General features: G+C 47.3%; 4 protein-coding genes across 4 annotated transcripts; 2 read left to right on the plus strand and 2 right to left on the minus strand.

The window, feature by feature from the left end:
• Positions 1-220: 220 nt before the first annotated feature.
• On the minus strand, positions 221-8,009 carry FOMMEDRAFT_145486 (uncharacterized protein). The gene is made up of 17 exons (XM_007264338.1): positions 7,102-8,009; positions 4,266-7,049; positions 4,156-4,209; positions 3,968-4,096; positions 3,743-3,910; positions 2,755-3,560; positions 2,627-2,695; positions 2,508-2,570; positions 2,366-2,455; positions 2,209-2,313; positions 2,074-2,157; positions 1,831-1,891; positions 1,524-1,662; positions 1,301-1,460; positions 1,203-1,245; positions 649-1,146; positions 221-587 (listed from the first exon to the last, which is right to left on the minus strand). Exons 1-16 carry the CDS (start codon positions 7,961-7,963, stop codon positions 983-985), a joined length of 5,781 nt encoding a protein of 1,926 aa, XP_007264400.1. The 5' UTR covers positions 7,964-8,009; the 3' UTR covers positions 221-587; positions 649-982.
• Positions 8,010-11,776: 3,767 nt separating this feature from the next.
• Positions 11,777-14,547, minus strand: FOMMEDRAFT_139451 (uncharacterized protein; the record flags this gene model as incomplete). The annotated part of the gene is made up of 12 exons (XM_007264339.1): positions 11,777-11,956; positions 12,015-12,328; positions 12,394-12,472; positions 12,520-12,581; positions 12,633-12,738; positions 12,791-13,147; positions 13,202-13,572; positions 13,629-13,717; positions 13,778-13,946; positions 13,995-14,168; positions 14,221-14,282; positions 14,356-14,547. Coding segments are annotated over 12 exons (2,035 nt in total), but the record flags the coding sequence as incomplete, so codon positions are not given.
• Positions 14,548-14,881: 334 nt separating this feature from the next.
• On the plus strand, positions 14,882-16,647 carry FOMMEDRAFT_104778 (GroES-like protein). The gene is made up of 8 exons (XM_007264340.1): positions 14,882-15,175; positions 15,226-15,316; positions 15,375-15,443; positions 15,500-15,683; positions 15,747-15,932; positions 15,988-16,199; positions 16,261-16,437; positions 16,493-16,647. The coding sequence occupies exons 1-8, from the start codon at positions 15,139-15,141 to the stop codon at positions 16,590-16,592; spliced, it is 1,056 nt and encodes a 351-aa protein (XP_007264402.1). The 5' UTR covers positions 14,882-15,138; the 3' UTR covers positions 16,593-16,647.
• Positions 16,648-16,806: 159 nt separating this feature from the next.
• Positions 16,807-19,150, plus strand: FOMMEDRAFT_18403 (uncharacterized protein). Its single transcript, XM_007264341.1, has 6 exons — positions 16,807-17,653; positions 17,708-18,133; positions 18,203-18,653; positions 18,711-18,735; positions 18,784-18,908; positions 18,970-19,150. The coding sequence occupies exons 1-3, from the start codon at positions 16,821-16,823 to the stop codon at positions 18,465-18,467; spliced, it is 1,524 nt and encodes a 507-aa protein (XP_007264403.1). The 5' UTR covers positions 16,807-16,820; the 3' UTR covers positions 18,468-18,653; positions 18,711-18,735; positions 18,784-18,908; positions 18,970-19,150.
• Positions 19,151-20,077: the final 927 nt, after the last annotated feature.

Here is a 20,077-nt window from a genome sequence, read left to right on the forward strand (position 1 = left end):
TGATTAGAAGAATGAAAGCTGACATTTGAGGAAAGGCAATTATATTAGGTGCTTTTGTAGTGTAATACAGAAAATGCTTTTCAACAGATTTGGACATAATATCCCGATTAAGAAATCGCGATGACGTATCGCCACACCTGCGTGATCACCGATTTACTCTGTCTAATCATACTAATATCACTATCATTATAAAACCAAAATATCAATGCCTCAACCCCCAGCTCTCGACTACACTTCCAACGTCTACCTCTCCATAATCCTCTCTCCATCCTCTCCCTACACATCTCCATCCAACCGCATCACCCTCTCGTCTTACCCGAGTATAGAAGACATCGGACAAGTCGGCGAACTGAGCGATGTGAAGCTCCTTAGCGTACCGAAGGACATATGGAGTGAGAAGAACGAGGATATTTTGAGTGCTTTGTATAAGTTGGGTGAAGTTGGTAACGGGAGTGATGGGAAGAATACGAATGTGTTGAGGGTGGATGTGCAAGAGCCGGAGATGAGGGTGAAGCGCGGTGGCGACGAACTGTGATGCAACCTCTTCGAGAGCCGAGGGTCAAGTCATGTTGCAAATATTATGTAGTGTACGACATCTTATCACTGTATCGTCAAAATCACATTCTCATCGGCATTGTTTCAATTCAGCCATATCGACACAACGAGACGAATAATATTTGCCGGAAAGGGGAAGTATAAATTTTATAAAGTAGTGGTCAAGACTATCAATTGTGGCGAGTGATGTACTGTATACTACAGACTAACAACCTCAGCACTGCTGGCTGTTTGGCTTGTACATAAGTCATTAGGTGAACGAGTGTCTCTTTGAGATATTGGAGTAACGTGGAGTGAGAGAGAGTGGAAAGCTACAAGCGCCAATTTGTTTAAGAAGAAGAAACGGTATGTGATAAATATCAAAAAGGAAAAATGTCCCAAAAAAAGAGCGTCAAATTGACTTCAAGTCCGAGAAATTAAATCATTGTCAGCGTCTAGCACGCGCTGCTTTACGCTCTACGTCTCTTGCCCGTCTACACGCGCTCGAAATCGCCTTCTTCCATTCTAAACAGTCTCTAGACGAAGTTGCTTTGAACGCCATCGCCTCTCCGCCCCGCGGATAAGCAAAGCTAAGTTGAAAACAGAGTTCGTCTAAACGTAACGATGAGTATATGCGTTGGAATACTTTGACTTCGAGGAGAACGCACCTTTCCCAAAGTCTTTAACTTCTACTTGATTCAGTTGAATAGGCTATGACCGGTAATTAAGTCAGAATATCCGGTGACAACCAGTTTACAACACGCACCATCTTGTAAAGACGTGTAACGTGCTCATCCGTCAGGATGATCATGTCGTTACACAGGAACATTCGCAATTTCCTTCCACTCTTATGCTTCACAATCGTACCTTCCTTGAGCAACTTTCGCGGTCCCATGTAACTCGTGCATTTTGCCAGATCAAGTCGCCTTCAGTAAAAAATATCAATAATAAATTCTTCAAACTAACCTAAAGATTTTAAGACGACTCACCCTTGGCCAACGTAAAGGTTCCGAGACACAGCCTCTAGGCGTGCCCGGCCTTCTTGTTCCCGGATGGTTTCATTGATGAAGCTCAAGACTCGCTCGACGGAGTCAAGCGCGGAACTTATTTGCTTGCGTTCAAATTCATCTTCGCTATGATTAAGTATCTGAACACGTCAAGGCTGAGTAATTAATCATATCACGAAGGAGCTACAGAGCGCACCTGGCGTATTAGCAGTGGATATCGTGTTATTCGTTGCACTTGAAGAAAGCTCTTGATGAGGGCTCAGAATAGTTGGTCTATTGTCAGACTTACTTGGCGCGAGGAGATAGCTCGATAGGTCAAGGTTTCTAACGGTAGGGTCTTCCCGTAGTTTCTAAATTGCAAGTTTCAGCACAGTGGATGTGAAGTCCAGTGAGATTCAATGACTATCGATGCCCGTCCACTCGTAATCACAAATTTCACCAGCCAGCATCAACAACCGTGCAAAAGCACGTGACTTCATCGATTTCTCCATCCATCGTCCAATGTCAAAGAAAAACATATATTTATGCGTACCTGTAAATGGGCAGCGATATCTGGTCTGGCATTCCTGATTGACTGAAGAATCCTGATAGCATTCCCTTGGTTAATACAGTAATCCTGTCATAAAACTTTAGTTTCAAAGCAACTGTCAAGCAAGAACAAACATACCGCATATACACCCATGCTAACCATATGCCGATCAAGTAAATCTCCAATTACATCGATGTACAGTCGACACTCTTTTTGCCGTTCTTCTAAGGAACTCAGGAACGTCTGCATAGCCGTCAGAAATTAGGAGACGTGGCAGTTTGACAGAGTGACTTACAGTATTGACTAATAGGAGGTCTTCGATGTTGGCAAAGACCACTGTCACCTCCTTCTCGCTTAACATCGAAACCATGCTAGAGTAGAATACCTAAATGCCACGTATCAATTGTATGTTCAGTAGCGAACTTGCATATGTGTACCTCCACAATGAGCTGTAGATCTCTAACATACGCGGCTTCCGTGTTGATGAGCTCAAATATTGCCTTGACACGGATTGAGATTAAACTAGGAACGAACGGCGCATGAAAATTTAACACACCTCTTGACGCTTTCGCTCTGGTGGAGGAATGCCTTCCACAGTGTCTCTGCCAAGAAGGCTGGCCCATGACTGGTCCACGTCTCGGATAAGCGCTGGAACCCCTAACTCAAAAGTGATAGGAGACTTACCGAGCCAAAAGCACTGCTTGAATCCATGCTGGGGCTATCCAAGGTACTATTCGAACTCATGATGGGTCCCGATATTTGTAGTCGTGGCCTCTCTGAATCAATTTCCGGTGTCTTGCTTCGGGTCAGGAACTTGAAGATATGTGATGAATGACCCCTGCCATCTGTAGTGCTTTCTTTAGATGGTGTCGCCGAAAGTGAAGGTGGCAATCCAGGGGAAGGTGGGCCAGTATCAATAGACGACATCGAAAGCCTATAGTTCCTCGAGTTCCTGTACGCCTCATACCGCTCAAAGGCATCGTCAACGTGAAGAACAGAAGTTGGCGTCGAAGGGAGGTCTTTATCCGATGGCAACGACGGTAAAGAGGTAAACGACAGCCTATTCGGGGTCTCTGGCGGCGCACGTCGCCGCCTTGCGGCTGTTGAACGCCGACGCACAGGTCTAGGAGGCGGTGCACCATCACCGATGGCTTCGCTGCTGGGTTTTTTCACGAGAAGCCCGGCCGCTTCGAGCACGCGTTGTCGTTCAAGCTCACGTGCCTCGTATTCTTTTTTCTTTTCCTCGTCCGTCTTCGCAACCTCCCCATCGTCCTCTGATTCGGACTCGGACGACTCAAACGAGTGATATTCGTCATCTGAGCCATCGTCGTCGTCCGAGCTGTCGTGCAGGTCTGGAGGCAGGCGCATGATAGTGGATGAGAAAGAGTCTTTGTCGGCGTGCTGGGTGACTGGAGCTTTTGACGCGTCTTCTTGCGCGTCGCCGTGCTTATTTACTACAAGCGCAGATCTGGGGCCATCGCTTCCGTCTTCTGGAATACGTACAAAAGAAAAACAGGTAACGATAGATCGGCATATAGATATTATTATTGTTCCGATGTCATACATGTGCAAAGAGAGAAAAACGAAGAAGCAGATTTCAGTCTATTGCCGCCGAAATGAGCAGAAAGAGAATGACTCAAGAGGGCGAGTCTATTTAAGAGCGATGACTAACCCTCGACGATTTCCAGGTATGCGGCGGGCACGATGAATATCACTCCCCCTCGTTCAGTCTTCCACCAGTCTGCTTCGCTGCGGTCGACAATCGTGAGTTCGTCACCTTCGACAAATGGAAGCTCGTCTGCGTTTCCGCCAGAATACGAGTATAGAGCCTTCGCTTTCACTGAGAAAAACACGCTTTAGCCCGTAATCAATAATTGTGGTGCATCGGCAAGCTCACCATTTTCTAGCTCTTGCACATACGTGCTTGGGAAGAAACCAGTCTTTCCACCTTTTACAGTCGAACCATACCACCATGCACCTCCCGACTTTGAGGGATGAGCGATTACAATCACATTTTCCGAGAATGCTAAAAGGAATGCATGCATGTTTAGCACCCGTACCAATGATAGCTTAACATTCACTTACTAATGTCCTCGGGTCTCTGCGCCTCATACGGATATAAGGTGCGAACGCGATATTCTATGAGCAGTATTGTTCAGCGTCATTTCACAAATAGTAAAGCCAGAAATGAATACCTTTTGACTTGTCTACATCCTCCAAAGGATCAGGAGTCTCCTCTGCAGGAGCTTCCTGAACTTGGATTGCCGGGACAGCTGCGGGTAGATGGGATGGTTCCTCTTCCTCATTTTCTTCAACGGTCGTCGGGAGGGGTGAAACAGCTCCCTGATCTGCCGCAAGACCTGCATACCAGTCGACGGACTGTCTGTAGTTCGACCGGGTGTTGGCCTCGTGGCTTAGGGGTACCGACGAAGCTTCCACCATAGGTTCCGGCTCTGATACTACTGTAGGAGGAGATGGAGGACGTGGTGCTGCGTTGATGTGTGGAGGTGGTGCTGTATCGCCAACAACCTGTCCAGTAACAGCAGCTGCACTGCGGTCGTTCGTGACAGTCTTCTTCAGGCGTGCTCCGGCTACAATGGAACTCAGCAACGCACTTCGATCACCACCACCTGCGGGTGGTGCAGCTGGTGCTCCAAGAGGAGGCGGGGCAGCAGGTGCAATAGGGGGTGGAGGAGCGACGGGAGCGACTGGCGGTGGCGGGGGTGCAACCGGTGAGCTCGGCGTAACAGGCGCTGTAGCCGCGGCCACTGGCAAAGCAGGCGGCGGGGCTGGCGGAGCCGGGGCAGGAGGGGCCGAGGTTGGTGCAGGCGTCTGTGGATGCGAGCCAGCCGCGGATTGTGGACGTGGACCGCCAAACAACTGTTGTGCAAGCATATCACGCGCGTTTCGTGAGCTGGTTATCTCATCATCGCTGCTTTCGTCTTCCTCGATTTCTTTTGCGTCATCCCAGTCCTCATCGTCCTGCGGCACTGTATTATAACTGGTCTTGATTGCAGGAAGTGCTGGACTGCGCGAAACAGGTGGGGATGCCACTGGTGCAGGAGGAGCTACTGGAGCAACAGGAGGCTTGAAGAAGGGGTTCGTACTGCTACTTGTCGTTGGAGGGGTCGGTGTCGCTGCTGAACCGTTTCCTTGACCCATAAATTTGCTAAATGGGTTCGTACTAGGCTTTTCATTAGCTGACGGTGATGAACCCGGTGCTGGAGGTGACGCCCCGCTTGGCGGGGAGGCAATCGGTTCCGAGGGCAATGAGGGTGGAGGTGGCGGAGCGGGAGGAGATTGGATCGGACTGCTCAATGCTGGACTCTGTTTCGCGGGGCTCGAAAGGAATCCCTTCCTTCGCCTCTCATACTCTTCTTCCTGGCGGCGCATCTCCTCTTCCTCCCTTTCGAGTTGACGAAGGCGTTCCGCACGTTCTTCGCGTTGCTTTCGGAGCCGTTCCTCACGTTCACGAATCATCTGCTCTTCGGGATCGACTTGAGGAGCGGCAGGAGGAGCAACTGGGGTTCGAGGCGGCGCAGAAAGGACATTAGCAAGAGATGCTGGAGGAGGCGGAGCGCGGGGTGCTTGGCCTCGCTTCGCGGGAGGCGGAGGTGCTGGGGCACGCTTGTGTACTGGCGGCGGCGGCGGCTTCGTAACGACAGGTGCAGGCGCTGGAGCAGGTGGGGATGCTGCAGCGGGAGCCTTAGGACTAGGAGTTACGGGCCTTCCTTCCTTCAAGGCCTTCTCACTTTCAAGCTTCTCGCGTCTCGCACGCTCGCGTTCTTCAAGTTCGCGCTCTGCTTGGAGCACCTTTTCTTCTGCTTCTTTCTTTTCGCGGGCAAGCCGTTCCTCGACAGTCGTGTCAACACTCGGTGACGCAGGCGCATCACCAGCTGGAGCAGGCGTGACGACACCGAGAGCACGCATACGATCTTGCACACGACGCATTGCTTGCTCACGGAGCTCAGCTTCCGTTAATTTGCGAGGTGCAGGAGACACCGGCGGCTTTGGGGCTGGAGGAGGTCTGCTCGCTGCGGTCGCTGGAGCAGCAGGAGGCGCTGGTGGTGGTGAGCGGGCTGCCGCTGGAGGGCTGCGTGGGCGATCACGGTCACGGTCATAATCTCTGTCCCTTTCTCTATCCCTGTCCCTTTCACGATCCCTGTCTCTGTTACGGAACCTATCATAGTCGCGGTCCCTATCGTAATCCCGGTCTCTGTCATAGTCTCGATCCCTTGAGCGGTCGCGGTCGTACGTCCCACGCGAATACCCATAGTCACCGTCTCGGTCGTTGCCTCGGTCATCATAACGTCCGAAACGTTCATTGCGCCTGTCTCTTTCGCGAGCCCATTCTCTTCTTTCCCGTTCGCGTCGGCGCTCCCTATCTTCCTGCTTCCTTTGTACTTCAGGAATACGCTCGTGCATTAAGTGCAACAAATCTCGCTCGAGCTTCCGACGTTCTTCATCTTTTGCACTGCTGCGCGGTCCACGAGAGACATACTCAAGGTCCTCCTGGATACGCTTCACACGGTAGCGTAGGTCCTCCATTTCGCGCTCGAGTTCCTCATCCTCACGTGTGCGATTAAGACTTTCTTCTGTGCTACGATCCAACATCCTCGCAGTATTTTCCAGCGTACGGCGCATACTTTCCAAGTCTTCACCAGGAGACTCATTCCCAATGCGTACATTTCGACGATCAATGTGTCGGGAACGACTCTGATAGAAGGCACCCGTGTCATCATCATCCGTATGCCTATACACGGTACCATCTTTCCGTCCTCCGGCACCTGGGGCATTTGTGTCATTGAAGGAGCGAACTTTACTGCGAGAAATCGCCTCTGCACTGCTTGCAGACCCAGGGCGCGATGTGTCGTGTTTTAGTATATCCTTGAGGAAATTAACAGATGTGTCAAGATCCCGAGCCGACGGCGGAACAAGCTCAGGCGGGAGTTGATCAGGAACCTCCATGCCATTGAGCTCTGGAAAAAGTTAAAATACGTAAAAAAAAGCGACACATTAAGTAATACTCACTTCTGTAAATAAGACCCATAGCAACATGAAATTCAGCGAGGTTCAGTTTACCCCGATTGTCAGCATCGGCAAGAGCCCATATCTTCGCCAGCGTATTTTTATCCAATCCACTCTGTCCGAATAGGTCGAGCGCCGTTTGACCGCTGATGAACCCTGAGCTTTGGTTATCCCACGCACGGAAGATTTGATCATAGTTCTTCTTCTCGGACTTGGACAAAGCCCATGACATCCTCGGTGTACTAGACTCTTGGTTATACTGCTGGATGGTTTGATGCAGGGAAGTTCCGGGCTGCGCACTGGGCACGCCTGCAAACTGCGGTACACCACCTGAGTACGGCATGGATGGGTTAGCAGGCATGAAGGTGCTTGACATCATCTGCAATCGTGGATCGACGTAACCCGTCATTTGAGGAACGAGCGGAGAAGCACCAGGGAAACCAGTCATCTGTGGTGCAAGACCGCCGCCGCCGCCAAAACCCGGTGACGGATTTAGAAAGCTGCGTTGCGGAGGTGGTGGAGGTGGTGGGCGAAGCTGTTGCTGTTGGCCGCCGCCGAAGCCAGATCCACCAAAGTTTCCTGGTAGAGGTGGTACGGGCGGTACTGGAGGTACCTGCTGAGGTTGCTGCTGAAAACCACTACCTCCCGGCGGAAACCCGGTCGGTTGAGGCTGCATGCCACCCATACCCGGAAAGCCTGTCTGTTGCGGCTGTTGGAAGGGCGGACGCTGGCCAGGAAACCCAGTAGGCTGCGGGCCAAGCCCTCCGCCCCCAAAGCCTTGTTGAAACTGGCCAGGGTTACCGCCGAAGCCCGTCTGCATTGGATACTGGAATCCAGGCTGACCTGCGCCCCATTGCTGGGCCATTTTGACTACGGTCGACGCAGTACTCTGTAAAGGATGTGGGTGAGGCGTTGGTCGCGGAGAGAAGATGACACGCGCAGTCCAGGATCACGGTGCTTATGCGTGGGATTGTATTACTAAATACGAAGACGTAATGTCGGTACACTCATTTCAATGGCGAATGAATGCTTTCACAAGGACAATTACAATTCTTATAAGCAACAAACTTTATACAGTGCTAGCGTACAAGCTACACAGAGCCTCGATATGGCCCGCGGCATATACAACCTTTCCGAATCAACATCTTACACTCTATTACTCATCGTCGTAGTATGTACCAGCAGCATATTTTTCTATATTGCAACAGTGAGTCAGCAACACACGAAAACAGGTGTTAAACTTCCTACTAAGATCTTCCTTCAATTTCTTAACTGCAGCACTTCGGGAATGGTGCTCATTCCCTTCCTCGTCTCCAGTAATTATCATGTCAGGTTTGGGACGATTTTCGATCCACGCTGCACAAAAGAATTCAGTGCATTCAAAAGCAGTACAAGCTATTATCGCTATTACCATGAGCTGACCATTGTTTACGTCCCTTGGAGCGGATGATGAGCCTGATAACATCTGGGTATTCTACCAGGGTTTAAGTATTCCATAGCTCAACTTGCTATGAATGAGACAAGCTTACTGTTACCCTCATTCTCGAAGACATCCTTCACCTCTTTATTTTCCCTATCAGCTTGAAGTTTCCTTTCGTATGTAACCTTGTGTTGCCACGTTCGCTTCTTTTTTGGTTCACTCTTTTCTAGTTTACTCTTTTTCGGTTCACCATTACCTGACATTCTTTTCACTGTTCTTGACGCAGAAGTAGTGTGGGGTTTATGCCTATTACACAGTACTTTGCAATTTTTATAGCTTACAGAGTTGGAGCACTTTGCACGATGCGATCTAAAGCAGCGATCTACTGCTACGAAGCAGTTTCATCCCTAAGAGATTCATAGATCCGATTATTTTGTTACATAGGTGGACTGTTTGCAAAGCGGACTATTTGCGAGATGTGAGAGAAGACAAGTACTATACTATTCATATAAAGCTTCTGAGGTTACTCCTTTGCAAGATTTTTTAATGAATTTTGTCACTAGTCTTACTAAACAGTAGTAGTCTCAGTCATATTTTATTGTAAAATATGAGTTTATCTATCTTTAAACAAGATGACTATTGGCATATACTATCTGTCCATTATTCTAAAGGATATATAGGTAGATTCTCATCCAAGAATTGCTTTATTTCCTGAGCTCCATTATAGTAGTCAGAGGTATCTTTATGCTTCTCTTCAACTGTCTTACGGAACTGTATATACCTTTTAGACTGTTTTTCAGCATCAGCCTTATCAACTGCTAGTGAACCGTCCTGGTCATGTGCCACATAGGACTGATCTAGTAGAAGTTTAATTAGGGTTTTAATTGGCCTCTTTGCTTCATCCTTGAGTACATTAGAGTATGTCTGAGTATTAATATCTTTCTCAAATCCTCTAGCCTTCTCAATTAACTGATTGATTCCAGATGTGCATGCTTTATGCCTTGTAATTGAATCGTTCTTTGCTTGTATTATGTCATCAATGTATTTCTTTCTCCGTTTGAGCTCTGACAAGAATGTTTCATATGTCTCCTTATACTTGTCATTGGAAGTATGGTTGGAGGAATGCCTCTGACTCATGTTGGACTATAAAGTAGCTAGTGCTTGTTGTATGATGGTGGATAATGAGATTCAGGTTGTAATTGCCTTGAGAATTGTACTATGAGTTTTTATATTTAATTGGTATGTATGTTTGCTTTCTAGATTGATTATGTAACATACATTGCAAACAAAGTAGACTACTATAAATAGAGTACTGATTGTAAATGATTGAATGTAGCAAACTGTACCAACATTATTAGTACTAGTACCAGTATCAGTACAATTATTATTACTAGGACACAGTTGTCACCAATATTGGCCTCTTCAATAATGTGACCTGTTTACTGTTCTGACTCTGACTACTGTGTCAATCTGTATTCTAAGCTCTAACAATATAATAATGAATTGTAAGGTAGTACTATACTTCATTTGAATTACAGCAGACATATCAGAATATAATAAACAAGCATATTTTTTGTCATGTACTAGACAATATTCTAAGGCAGGCATCTGATTGAACAATAAGAATATGCTTCAGAATATAATACTAATATGTCTGCCATAAATATAAGCAGCTTAAAGGCAAATATGACAAATGTAGGCAGTAATATCTATATTGATTTTGTTTAAGCATCATAGTCTCTTTCACACATAATGTAGCTTTGTTATATTCACTACAGATATGCAGACACTTACTGCATTAGTTCTCATGTGTGGTCAAGAGAAGGGATACAGCATTTACACGTGGGAATATATTGCCATATGCAAAGACGTCATGGTGACTTCTTTCATCGTGTGAAACAACATCGATCTAGGCTTATAGAGATATCTCCACCTGTAAGGCTTCTCATCTTACAACACATCATCAGCCCAGAACATCTATCAATGCTTGCCACTAAGTGTATTCACTTCATGACAAATGAAAACGCTCCCAATGAATAGATATGATACTAGCAAGTGCAAAACAAAATGTAGTGCCACAATAGAAGTTATGTATTGCCTCATCATGATTATGAATCATTGCACATCCATTTCCGAATCAGCACTTTAGATTCTATTCATCATCATCATATGTTCCGGCAGCATATTTCTCTACGTTGCAGCAACAAGTCAGTGATACACAAGAACAGTTGCTAAACTTCTTACTGAGACCTTCCTTCAATTTGATAACTGCACTATCTCGGGAATGGTGCTCGTTCCCTTCCTCTCCAGTAAGTATAGGACTGTCACAACCATCAATCCATGCTTCCAGGGAAAAGCTTAGCAGATTCGAGAGTGCAATCTATTATCAGAATTACCATAAGCCACCCAGTGGTTAGGTTTCTTGAAGCTGAGAGTGATTCTGGTAGCCTTTGGGTATTCTAAGATGTAGTTACAGTACTCCACAGTGCAACTTGCTATAAATGAGACGAGCTTACTGTTTCCCTCATTCTCGAAAACATCTTTCACTTCTGTATGTTCCCTATCAGCTTGAGCTTCCCTTTTGTACGTCACAATATGCTGCCATCTCTCTTTCTTCTTCTTTAGTTCACCCTTGTTAGACATCCTTTCCAGAGTGCTTCAAGTTGGTGCAGGAGATTTACGTGGGTTTAATAACTTGTGCCTAATAGCTTGCACTCGATGTAGCATACAAAAGTGGCGCACTTTGCACAGCGGTATGTAACGTAATGCTCCACCAATGCAATGCAGTCTCGTCCCATCCCATGCAAGATACCGTGACGTAAATCCAACCACTATTGCTACATATTCTGAACATTTGTTTCACTGTATTAAGGAGAATCCTGCTTGTGAATGTGAAGTGGACTGCCTGCGAATTGTAAGTGAAGACAGGTACTGCACTATTGTCAGAGCTTCTCAGGTCTTTGTGTACTCAGGAATAAAGACATCTTCCAGTGGTAGTGGTGTACTTCCCAACATAGGTCCCTAAAAATATTGTACGTAGCTCGAGATCCTTGCTCCACATTGATAACTTTCATTCAAATATAAACTGATCGGAAGCAAAGCGACAAATGTATGAGATAAACAGATTGATTATCATTTTACTCTTACATACATAACACAATCTTAGCATGTGTCATTGTACTTCACGAGACATGCGAATACCTACTGCATGAATCAATCCAATGGCGAATGTATAGCACATACGTAGCTTTTGGTCTTGCGGACTCAGGCGGGATGTACCCTGAACCAATTAAATTGATTATTATAAATAAGTATGTGAAACCGATGAACACGTTTCCTGACGTCGACCAAAAATGGGAAACGCAAAGTGAACATGGGTCATAATGCGTCGAAGTTAATGTGATGTGATGCTCTCCTACGCTCCAACTCGTCGGCACGCTGTAGTGAAGAAGAGCACGTGAGTCATCATCAACCACACCAAAGTAAGCTTGCGTACCTTTTCGTTCAGGTGCAGAGCAAACACAACACAAGCCAACACGATAACTGTCACAACAACCGTAAGCGTAACCCAAGGAATCCATGCTCCTGGTCGCAAATACAACTCGCGTCTCCAAGATCCATCGTCACTAGCCGGAGGATAGATGACCACCTTCGAGTTCGGTATGACGCCTTCCATATTTACGAAATGTGAAGTATTCTTCTTTGTTGAACCAACAAAAAGATTCTCGATGTAGTTATTTGTCCGTCCAAGACCGAAGAACGAGTAAGGTGTAAGAAGTGACTGATAGGCCGTTTGTGGTAGTTGTGCGACTGCAATAGTACCAAGATGTGTCAATGAAGGCTTGGTTCGGAGAATGGATTATGGCAGTAAGTACCTTGAGCAGCTGATCGACGACCTGTAGTATCTAGGATGGTGTATTTGTATGATGCACCAGAGTAGCTGACTCCGAAAGGCTAACAGGCGTCAATTTACCGGCATTAAAGAGTTACTGGATGCTTACATGATAGCGACCTGAACCATTACGCCCTGAACACCAGCCGTTGTCGCATGCCCCATTGAGTACTTCATAGCTTAAAGTCAGCAAAGAGGTTATAGCCATAGATGACGACCTACCAATGGCTTTGAGGAAGAAGGCGTCAAAGAAAAAATTATTCTGGACAAATAGGAAAGGTCCTTGACCTTGCTCTCCGGTCCTCTGAACAAGAATATCAAGCGTGCCCTACCAAGAAGGGTCAGAGTAAAGCCAGGCGAGAACGGTACGGGATACGTACATCCTCGTCGACGTCTAGAAATGAGACACCAGTGGCGTCAAGCACACGATTCATTGGCCCTGCTTCTTTCTTTACAACCTTCCACCCAACGCGCCCGCGTCCATTAGTATCGCATCCGGCAATACCTTTTGCGCACGGCATCGAAAGCGCTAAGCGTGGCGTACGTTCACTGGTTTCACCTATTCCGAGGAAACCACCGTGAGGATCAGTCGTCGTGATAAAGAGCAAGTCTGGAAAGCCATCGAGATTCGCGTCACCGAGATGGATGGGTATTGGTACTGGCGGGGATGGGCGAGTATCACGGACAAGCAGTGAGCTTGATGGATAGAGGTCGGTCACCGGAAATTTCACATATCCCTGAAATACGAGACCATCAGTGATATAGTATTGAACATCAATAGTAGGGCGTACGTCATTACCGTCCCGTTCACTCAAGTCAAACTGAAAGTCGGGATCCGCAGCACAAAGTTGATCAGGCTGCCTGCATATTTTCTTTCCATTACGAAGTCCAGAAGTTGTCGGAGAAGTACAGAGCGGCAGTTGCTTATTATATGCGATGTGGATGTCGCATCCAGAGCCGATTCCTGTAGAGGGAGAGACCGAAGAGCAAGTCGTAAACACCATGTCAATAGTTCCGTCTCGGTCTATATCGGCGAATGATATTGCTTGCAAGCCAGAGGGAAGACGTCCCGTTTGGGCAAGCGTAAAACCGTCGTTCTTGTCATTCCTCCAGATCTGGAAGCTTTGACTCCCGGTTCCATCGTCACATACAAGAAAGACATCTACAGGGTGGGCAACCAAAGTCAATTTTTGAGTCAATCAGTTGTGAAATACACACCTGCTAGACAATCTCCGTCGAGATCGACGACCGCATTGCTATGAGGGTTTGATATGGAGCACGTTGCACCGTTAAATGGAGCATCAGTCCTAAGAAAACAAGAAGGCGGAGTAAGATTTCGCAATTTAGAAGGATAAACAGGAACTGACACAGAAAATACGGATGTGTTCGGATCCGAGCCATTGAACACGTTGTTCCAAATGCTTAAGGAACTCGAGCCTGGCCGTATCCCCAGCAAGTCGATACTTAGATCGCCATTTGCGTCCAATGGAATTGGTTGTGCGGCGTTTGACGAAGGGACGGATATCGGGGATGATTCTAACGAAGCAAGTTAGATTAGTATTTGTAAACAAGACGAATATTTACCGAATCCACGCCCTGGAGAGCCAACATACAAAGCCATCTTGATCTCGGAAGGCGAGGAGCCACGACTCATGACGAGCAGGTCTAGCGTGCCATCATGGGTAAAGTCTCCGGGGACCACATTGTATATTTGCTCCGAGTGCGTAAAGGATGCAGCATCACGGAATATGAAAGACTCTGCGATAGGTTGAGCCACCTTGGGCATAGTGGATTGATGCTTCGAACTTACGGTGATCCCAAATGTGTACCGTCACTTTCCGCGCGCCAGAATCCAAAGTCACAATGTCTAGACTTCATTAAACAAGTACCGTAACACGAATGAAAGATTCAGTTGAAGGGGTAGCTTATGTTCTTGACGACTCACAATTGGTCACCGTTGAAATCACCGAACGCGATTGCACGCTCGTCATTACCCAACGCGAGTGACCCGGCCTCTAGCAATGCATTCCCCTTGAATCTCTTTGGAGGGAAAGGCCATAGATCCAGAGCGCTTGTTGAAGATATAAGAGAAAGAATTAACAGGGCCTTTCGAATTCGTCGCTGCCAGGAGAACATGTCGTCGTGTACGGTGTAGTGCAGTCATGGCGGGGGAACGTCATCACTTGCACACCATACCTCCAAATTAGGCAGTTCTTAGTCATCTCTTCTTCAAGTCGTGTGCCCATTTATCAAATAATAGCACACTCTTCTCCTTGCCACTCTCACCGACGCCGTCGATGAACGCTAAAAGAAAACGCCAGAAATAGGTGGCAGACAGTTCCTTGTCCAATCATATACCAAGTGTGGTAAATGGATTGCAAAATTACTCAGCCCAATTCCTGAATGGAACTGCCAAAATCCCTATCTTTGCACAGATGGGCTCAGAAGATGTCGAACGAGCTATTAAACAGCACTGAACAAGATATGTATGTCCAGTGGAAGTCTGTATTGGCAGCTTTAAGATTCCGTATGTCGAAGATTTGCGTACGTCAGCTGTGGTCTCAACATTTTGCCGATCCGGTGAGTGGTATAGTCGGCCCGCTTTCCCGTTCAGTGAAGCTATATAGAACGACATCCCGACCTTTCCCCGTCCTTCACAACGTTCCTCAACTCTCTCACCTGGTGTTACATTTCGAACTGCTCTACCTCTCACAATATTGAACTTGCCATGGCACAGAAGACGTACAAAGGATACGGAATTACTGGTGAGTATATGCGCTTCTGTGAGGCTGATACGAGGTTAATAGTTGTGAAGACGCGAATTTATGGAAGAATTTCAGCATTGTTGAGTACCCTTCGAAGAAATGGGCTGAGACAGATGTCGAGATTGCCATCACACACTGTGGGTATGTAGGGTCCTAGAGAGATTATGACAGGGCCGTATAGTTTTATTGATATTCACAGCGTCTGCGCCTCCGACGTGCATACATTGAGCTCGGGATGGGGCGCGATAAATGTGCCTTTGGTCGTCGGGTAAGTACTATATGTATGCATGTGACAGTCATATTGTTTTAACGTAATGTTGATAGTCACGAGATTGCTGGGACAGCAGTGCGCGTCGGCTCCCAGGTGAAGGGAATAAAGGTGGGAGACCGTGTGGGCGTCGGTGCACAGATTGCGTCGTGCTATGACTGCAAGCTTTGCACGCACGACAATGAGAACTACTGTGCCAAGCGCATAGACACGTATGGAGATAAGTACCCGGATGGAGTTGTACGGGAATTCCTCTCACTCGAAGCTTCCTGTCTTCCCTAGCTCACACTTGGATATAATTAGCGCACTCTCGGTGGTTATTCGACTGGTATCATAGCAGACCATCGATACATTTTTCCGATTCCGGAAGGTGTGAGCAATGCGGATGCTTGCTCAATGTTTTGCGCAGGATTAACTGTTTATTCACCCCTCGTCCGGAACCGAGCCGGGCCGGGAAAGAAAATTGGCGTAATTGGTATCGGCGGGCTGGTACAATATCTTCTGGCCATTCTGTCGCCCGGAACTAATGTCATGTCTCACACAGGGTCATTATGCTATTCTCTTCGCAAAGGCGCTCGGCTGCGAGGTCTTTGCATTTTCACACAGCAGAAACAAGGAGGAGGACTGTCGAAAAATGGGTGTTGACCACTATGTCCTTGACTCTCCGGGATTCGAGAAGCCCTATCAATACGCTTTTGATATGATTATCTGCGCTCGTGATGCAGTTGACGGGTTCCCACTTCAGGAGTACCTTTCGTCAGTGGCCTTCGTCGAAGTTTCCTGTTTCTTCCGTTTTGACAATCATTATCGCTCGCAGGATGCTGAACGTCCACGGGAAGTTTGTTTGCGTGGCCCTCCCGGAAAAGCCTCTACCACCAATCACTGGCTTCACATTGCTCAACAATGGATGCTTCATCGGGGGCTCGCATCTCGGCTCGAAGACAGAGGCCCTTGAGATGCTACAGCTCGCTGCGGACAAAGGTATAAAGCCTTGGTACGTACCTCCGCTTTCATGAAGCTCGTGCATTCCAAGGCTTACTTTCCTCTAGGATTGAGGAGTTGCCGATGAAAGACTGTCAAAAGGCTATTGAGGGAATCTTGTCGGGTAAACCACGCTATCGTTACGTCCTGACTCAGGACCTAGCATAGAATAACAAACATTTTCAAGATTGTATTAAACGAAATAATTTATACTATCGAAAAGAGGTCGAAAATGTCAATTGTTATTGATTTTGTGTGGGCTGTGCAACATCCGTTGTGGCAATGCTGCAGATCTTGTATGTACGTAAGCTGACATCATCATAAATCCTGTGCTTCGGTAGCGACGGTAGACATCTTGTACTGAGTGAGCCAAGAGATGTAGGTGCTCCTTTTCCAATGTCCCTATCACCCGCAGCTCATCCTGCCCACGGTGCTCAAGGCTTCCTGCTGTTAACACTCAACGATGTAACGGCACTATTACCAGGAGTACCTGATCCCATCATCAACCAGCTTGCTTTGGAATGCGTCACTCTGCCCGAAAATCCCGCTGCATTTCTGACGGAATCGGAGAGAGATGTCTGGCTAATTTTGCGAGTAGGACCTCATGAAATGGTTATCTCGCCCACTCAAGTGGTCCGCCACATTCGTAAAGAGCGAACATTCATATTTGAGAATGGTACATCTGCCATAGGTACCAACAAGAAATGGACTTTGAAGCTCCCGAATCCGCATGCGCCCGCAGAAGTAGAAGACTTGGAAACATTTGAAGTGATACTTTCACAGTACGCCGCGGTACAGGAAGTAGATGCATATGGACCTCCACCAGCGTACTCAACCTCTACAGATCGGCAGACCGGGTCAGTTGATGCTTCCACAGCGCAGTCTAAGCGGCCGGTGCCCCCACCGCCGACTCAATCGCAGACAAAGCTTGAAAAGCCTCCTTTACCTCCAAGGACACCTTCCCCACTCCCACAAAACCAGAAAAATGAAGATGATCTTAGAGGCCGTCTCGTACTCGTTGATGAAGAAGATGGCGAGATTGTCGGTAGTCTTGGGGAACAATTCAATATTCGTGAGGATGACGCCCTACAGACTAAAGGACGAGAGAAAGATCCCGTGTTCGTTGAAATACCTTCGGACGAAGAATTGGCTCGGAGGACGGAGGTGTACGTCCATCCAGTCCCGATCGAGCAGCAAGATATGTTGATGAAGACAGCATCATTGATCAGGTAGAGTTCACTCCTCCCATTTACTCTGCACTCTCATCAACTTTGCATCTCTAGCCGAGGAATAGTCCTAGCCACTGACGCTCTCACCACCGGAATGGGTGTCGCGTCCTCGTTCTACATCGCTCATACAAAGCCTAATGAGAAACCGCTCGAATTTTCCGAGAGAACACGAGGGCACGTCCAGCGCGTCCACAAGATCTCCGGAAAGGCAGTGGATGTCACTGCCAGGACAACAGGCCTCATTCATGATGCCATCGGCAAGGCGGTAGACTACATGAGCGGTAGCAACAAGGGTAAAGGGAGGGTCGTCGATCAATCACGATCGCATATACCACTTGCTCCCGGTGCACCACCCCCTCGGCTTCCTCTTAAGAACAGGATATTCCTTTCAACTGACATGCTCCTCACAACCGTGGAGCAATCAGCGAAACAGTTGATTGAGCAAGGTACGCTGCGGGTTAGCGAAGCACTCGGTCATAAGTAATCGTTTTGACTCGCCGCCGGTTTTAAAAAATGAAATGACTGAAATCTGGTTTGTCTTGTTGTTAGGTATGGAAACGACATGCGAGATGCCTCATATCTCGCTGGTCAATCAGTACGTAACGTTGGGATTGTGTACATAGACGCACGCGGCGTTGGACGGCGCGCTCTTCTCAAGAAGGCCGGCGCTCGTTACATCAAAGCCAAGCTGGGCAAGAAAGACGTTGTCCTTGGTGTTGATGAACAGGGAATTGTCCAGGAATCTCGCCACGATGCCACTCATGGACCTTACTCTTACAATACTGGCACTCCGGATACTATGAAGTACAATTAAAGGGTAGGAGAACCCCTGCAGGACAGGAAACATTAGGATTAATCCAAGTTCACGTGGTCTTTACACACAAATTCAATGGACATTGCTGTTCACCCCGTTACCAACGGATTTTACCTATGTAAAAAGATCACCAACGTCACCGAGACAAGGTTTGAGGGTACAAGGTGTCCCAAAGACCTTCTCCATGTAAGAAGTATACAATTTCTTGTAACCATGATATATGCGGAATTATTCTACACACAGGGCGAGGTACCATCTCTAAGGCAAGGTTAGGTGTATTTTAGCTATTTTCTAATAATCTCTGACAATGGAACAGTCAAGCGACTTAGGCCCATGCAAATTAATACTCGAAAACAACCTCATTCGTACCGAGGGCATCTGTAGGTATCAAACATTCGGTATTACACAGATACAATCTCCCCATTCCTTTAAGGGTTTAAGGTAGGACTGGATCCACCTGTCCCTTGTTTGGTGACTTGAAATACTGAATGTGCCTCCCGAGGTGTTAACTTGATCGGCTATACACGCTTCTTTGATGTAACACGCTTGGTCAATTGTCCTGCCCTCCAACTCAATCTCCCAACAACACGTGCATGGCCAAAGTGGTGATAAACACTATAGATAGTATTGCCGCAGTACAACACTTATGCCGCGGAGCCTACGTATTCGCGGGTCATTATCCCAATCATCAAACTTGACAAATATCTGTCCTTTTGTTGTCCGATAGTAAGACCGGACGAGAAAATACTTGGTGAATAGAGCAGTCCGGCCGCTGCCTTCCTGCTCAACAATTCAATGGGCCCACCGATATAACAACTTCACTTGCGTAGTCAGGACAACTCCGTTGTTCCAACTCTAGTCACTTCTTTTAATAAGGACGGGTGAGGCGGGGTGGAGCGGACGTGCGGCAACCCAAGAGATGTAATGACATCTAAACACAGCCTTTGGGTACATGAAGCTTGATATAAAAGGGGGCAACTTGTAACATTAGCTCTCAGAACTATCTCATAAGCATTTTTATGTACATGCGTTCTTGGCAGGCCTCTGCTTCAGAAAGCATTTTCTCGTCAACTTGAAGGTTCCGCAAGACGCCTCCGGTTCTAACAACACGAGAAACCCCCGCAACAAGAAACCTTGCGGTAGATGTTCTGACATGCAAAAGAAAGTACGCGTTGATTCTGACAGATCCATAGTTATGCCACGACATGAGTTTGCTCACATGTTCGTGTTCTTCAGTGTAATATGTCTCCACCTTATTCGACAACTAGGTACGAGACATGCACCACATTACCTCATGAACGGGCAGAACCATCCCATCCAAGAACTCCCACCCCGACTGTGAGAGCCTTTCTCTTACTATCAACCACATTATCTCATTTGCCTATTAGGTCCATATTTCTGGAGACACTTCTGTGTTCAGTCAATATGGGCCGAGCGATACGACTGATTCCCAAGTACCAGCTCAATTTTTTGAGTCTGGGGCCTTTGGTCTGGGTCTCGGCCTGTATGACGTTTTTCAGTATACAATGCTGCAGACCTTTGATCCCGGTGAATTCGTTGCTTCTTCCGACTCTACAGATTCAGCTTTATACAGTGGCCTGGGCTCAGGT

The sequence above is a fragment of the Fomitiporia mediterranea genome (assembly GCF_000271605.1).
Source record: "Fomitiporia mediterranea MF3/22 unplaced genomic scaffold FOMMEscaffold_3, whole genome shotgun sequence".
In the NCBI taxonomy this organism is placed as follows: domain Eukaryota; kingdom Fungi; phylum Basidiomycota; class Agaricomycetes; order Hymenochaetales; family Hymenochaetaceae; genus Fomitiporia; species Fomitiporia mediterranea.

Bases quoted from the DNA above. Each gene is read 5' to 3' on its own strand.
- FOMMEDRAFT_145486 (XM_007264338.1), bottom strand. From the start codon at position 7,963: ATGGCCCAGCAATGGGGCGCAGGTCAGCCTGGATTCCAGTATCCAATG. The intron at 4,097-4,155 runs GTAAGTGAATGT...CATTCCTTTTAG, and splicing joins GCAGAGACCCGAGGACATTA to CATTCTCGGAAAATGTGATT. The intron at 2,158-2,208 runs GTATGTTTGTTC...GTTTTATGACAG, and splicing joins TTAGCATGGGTGTATATGCG to GATTACTGTATTAACCAAGG.
- FOMMEDRAFT_104778 (XM_007264340.1), top strand. From the start codon at position 15,139: ATGGCACAGAAGACGTACAAAGGATACGGAATTACTG. The intron at 15,444-15,499 runs GTAAGTACTATA...TAATGTTGATAG, and splicing joins AATGTGCCTTTGGTCGTCGG to TCACGAGATTGCTGGGACAG. The intron at 16,200-16,260 runs GTCAGTGGCCTT...TATCGCTCGCAG, and splicing joins CCACTTCAGGAGTACCTTTC to GATGCTGAACGTCCACGGGA.
- FOMMEDRAFT_18403 (XM_007264341.1), top strand. From the start codon at position 16,821: ATGTCCCTATCACCCGCAGCTCATCCTGCCCACGGTGCTCAAGGCTTC. The intron at 17,654-17,707 runs GTAGAGTTCACT...TTGCATCTCTAG, and splicing joins AAGACAGCATCATTGATCAG to CCGAGGAATAGTCCTAGCCA. The intron at 18,134-18,202 runs GTAATCGTTTTG...TCTTGTTGTTAG, and splicing joins AGCGAAGCACTCGGTCATAA to GTATGGAAACGACATGCGAG.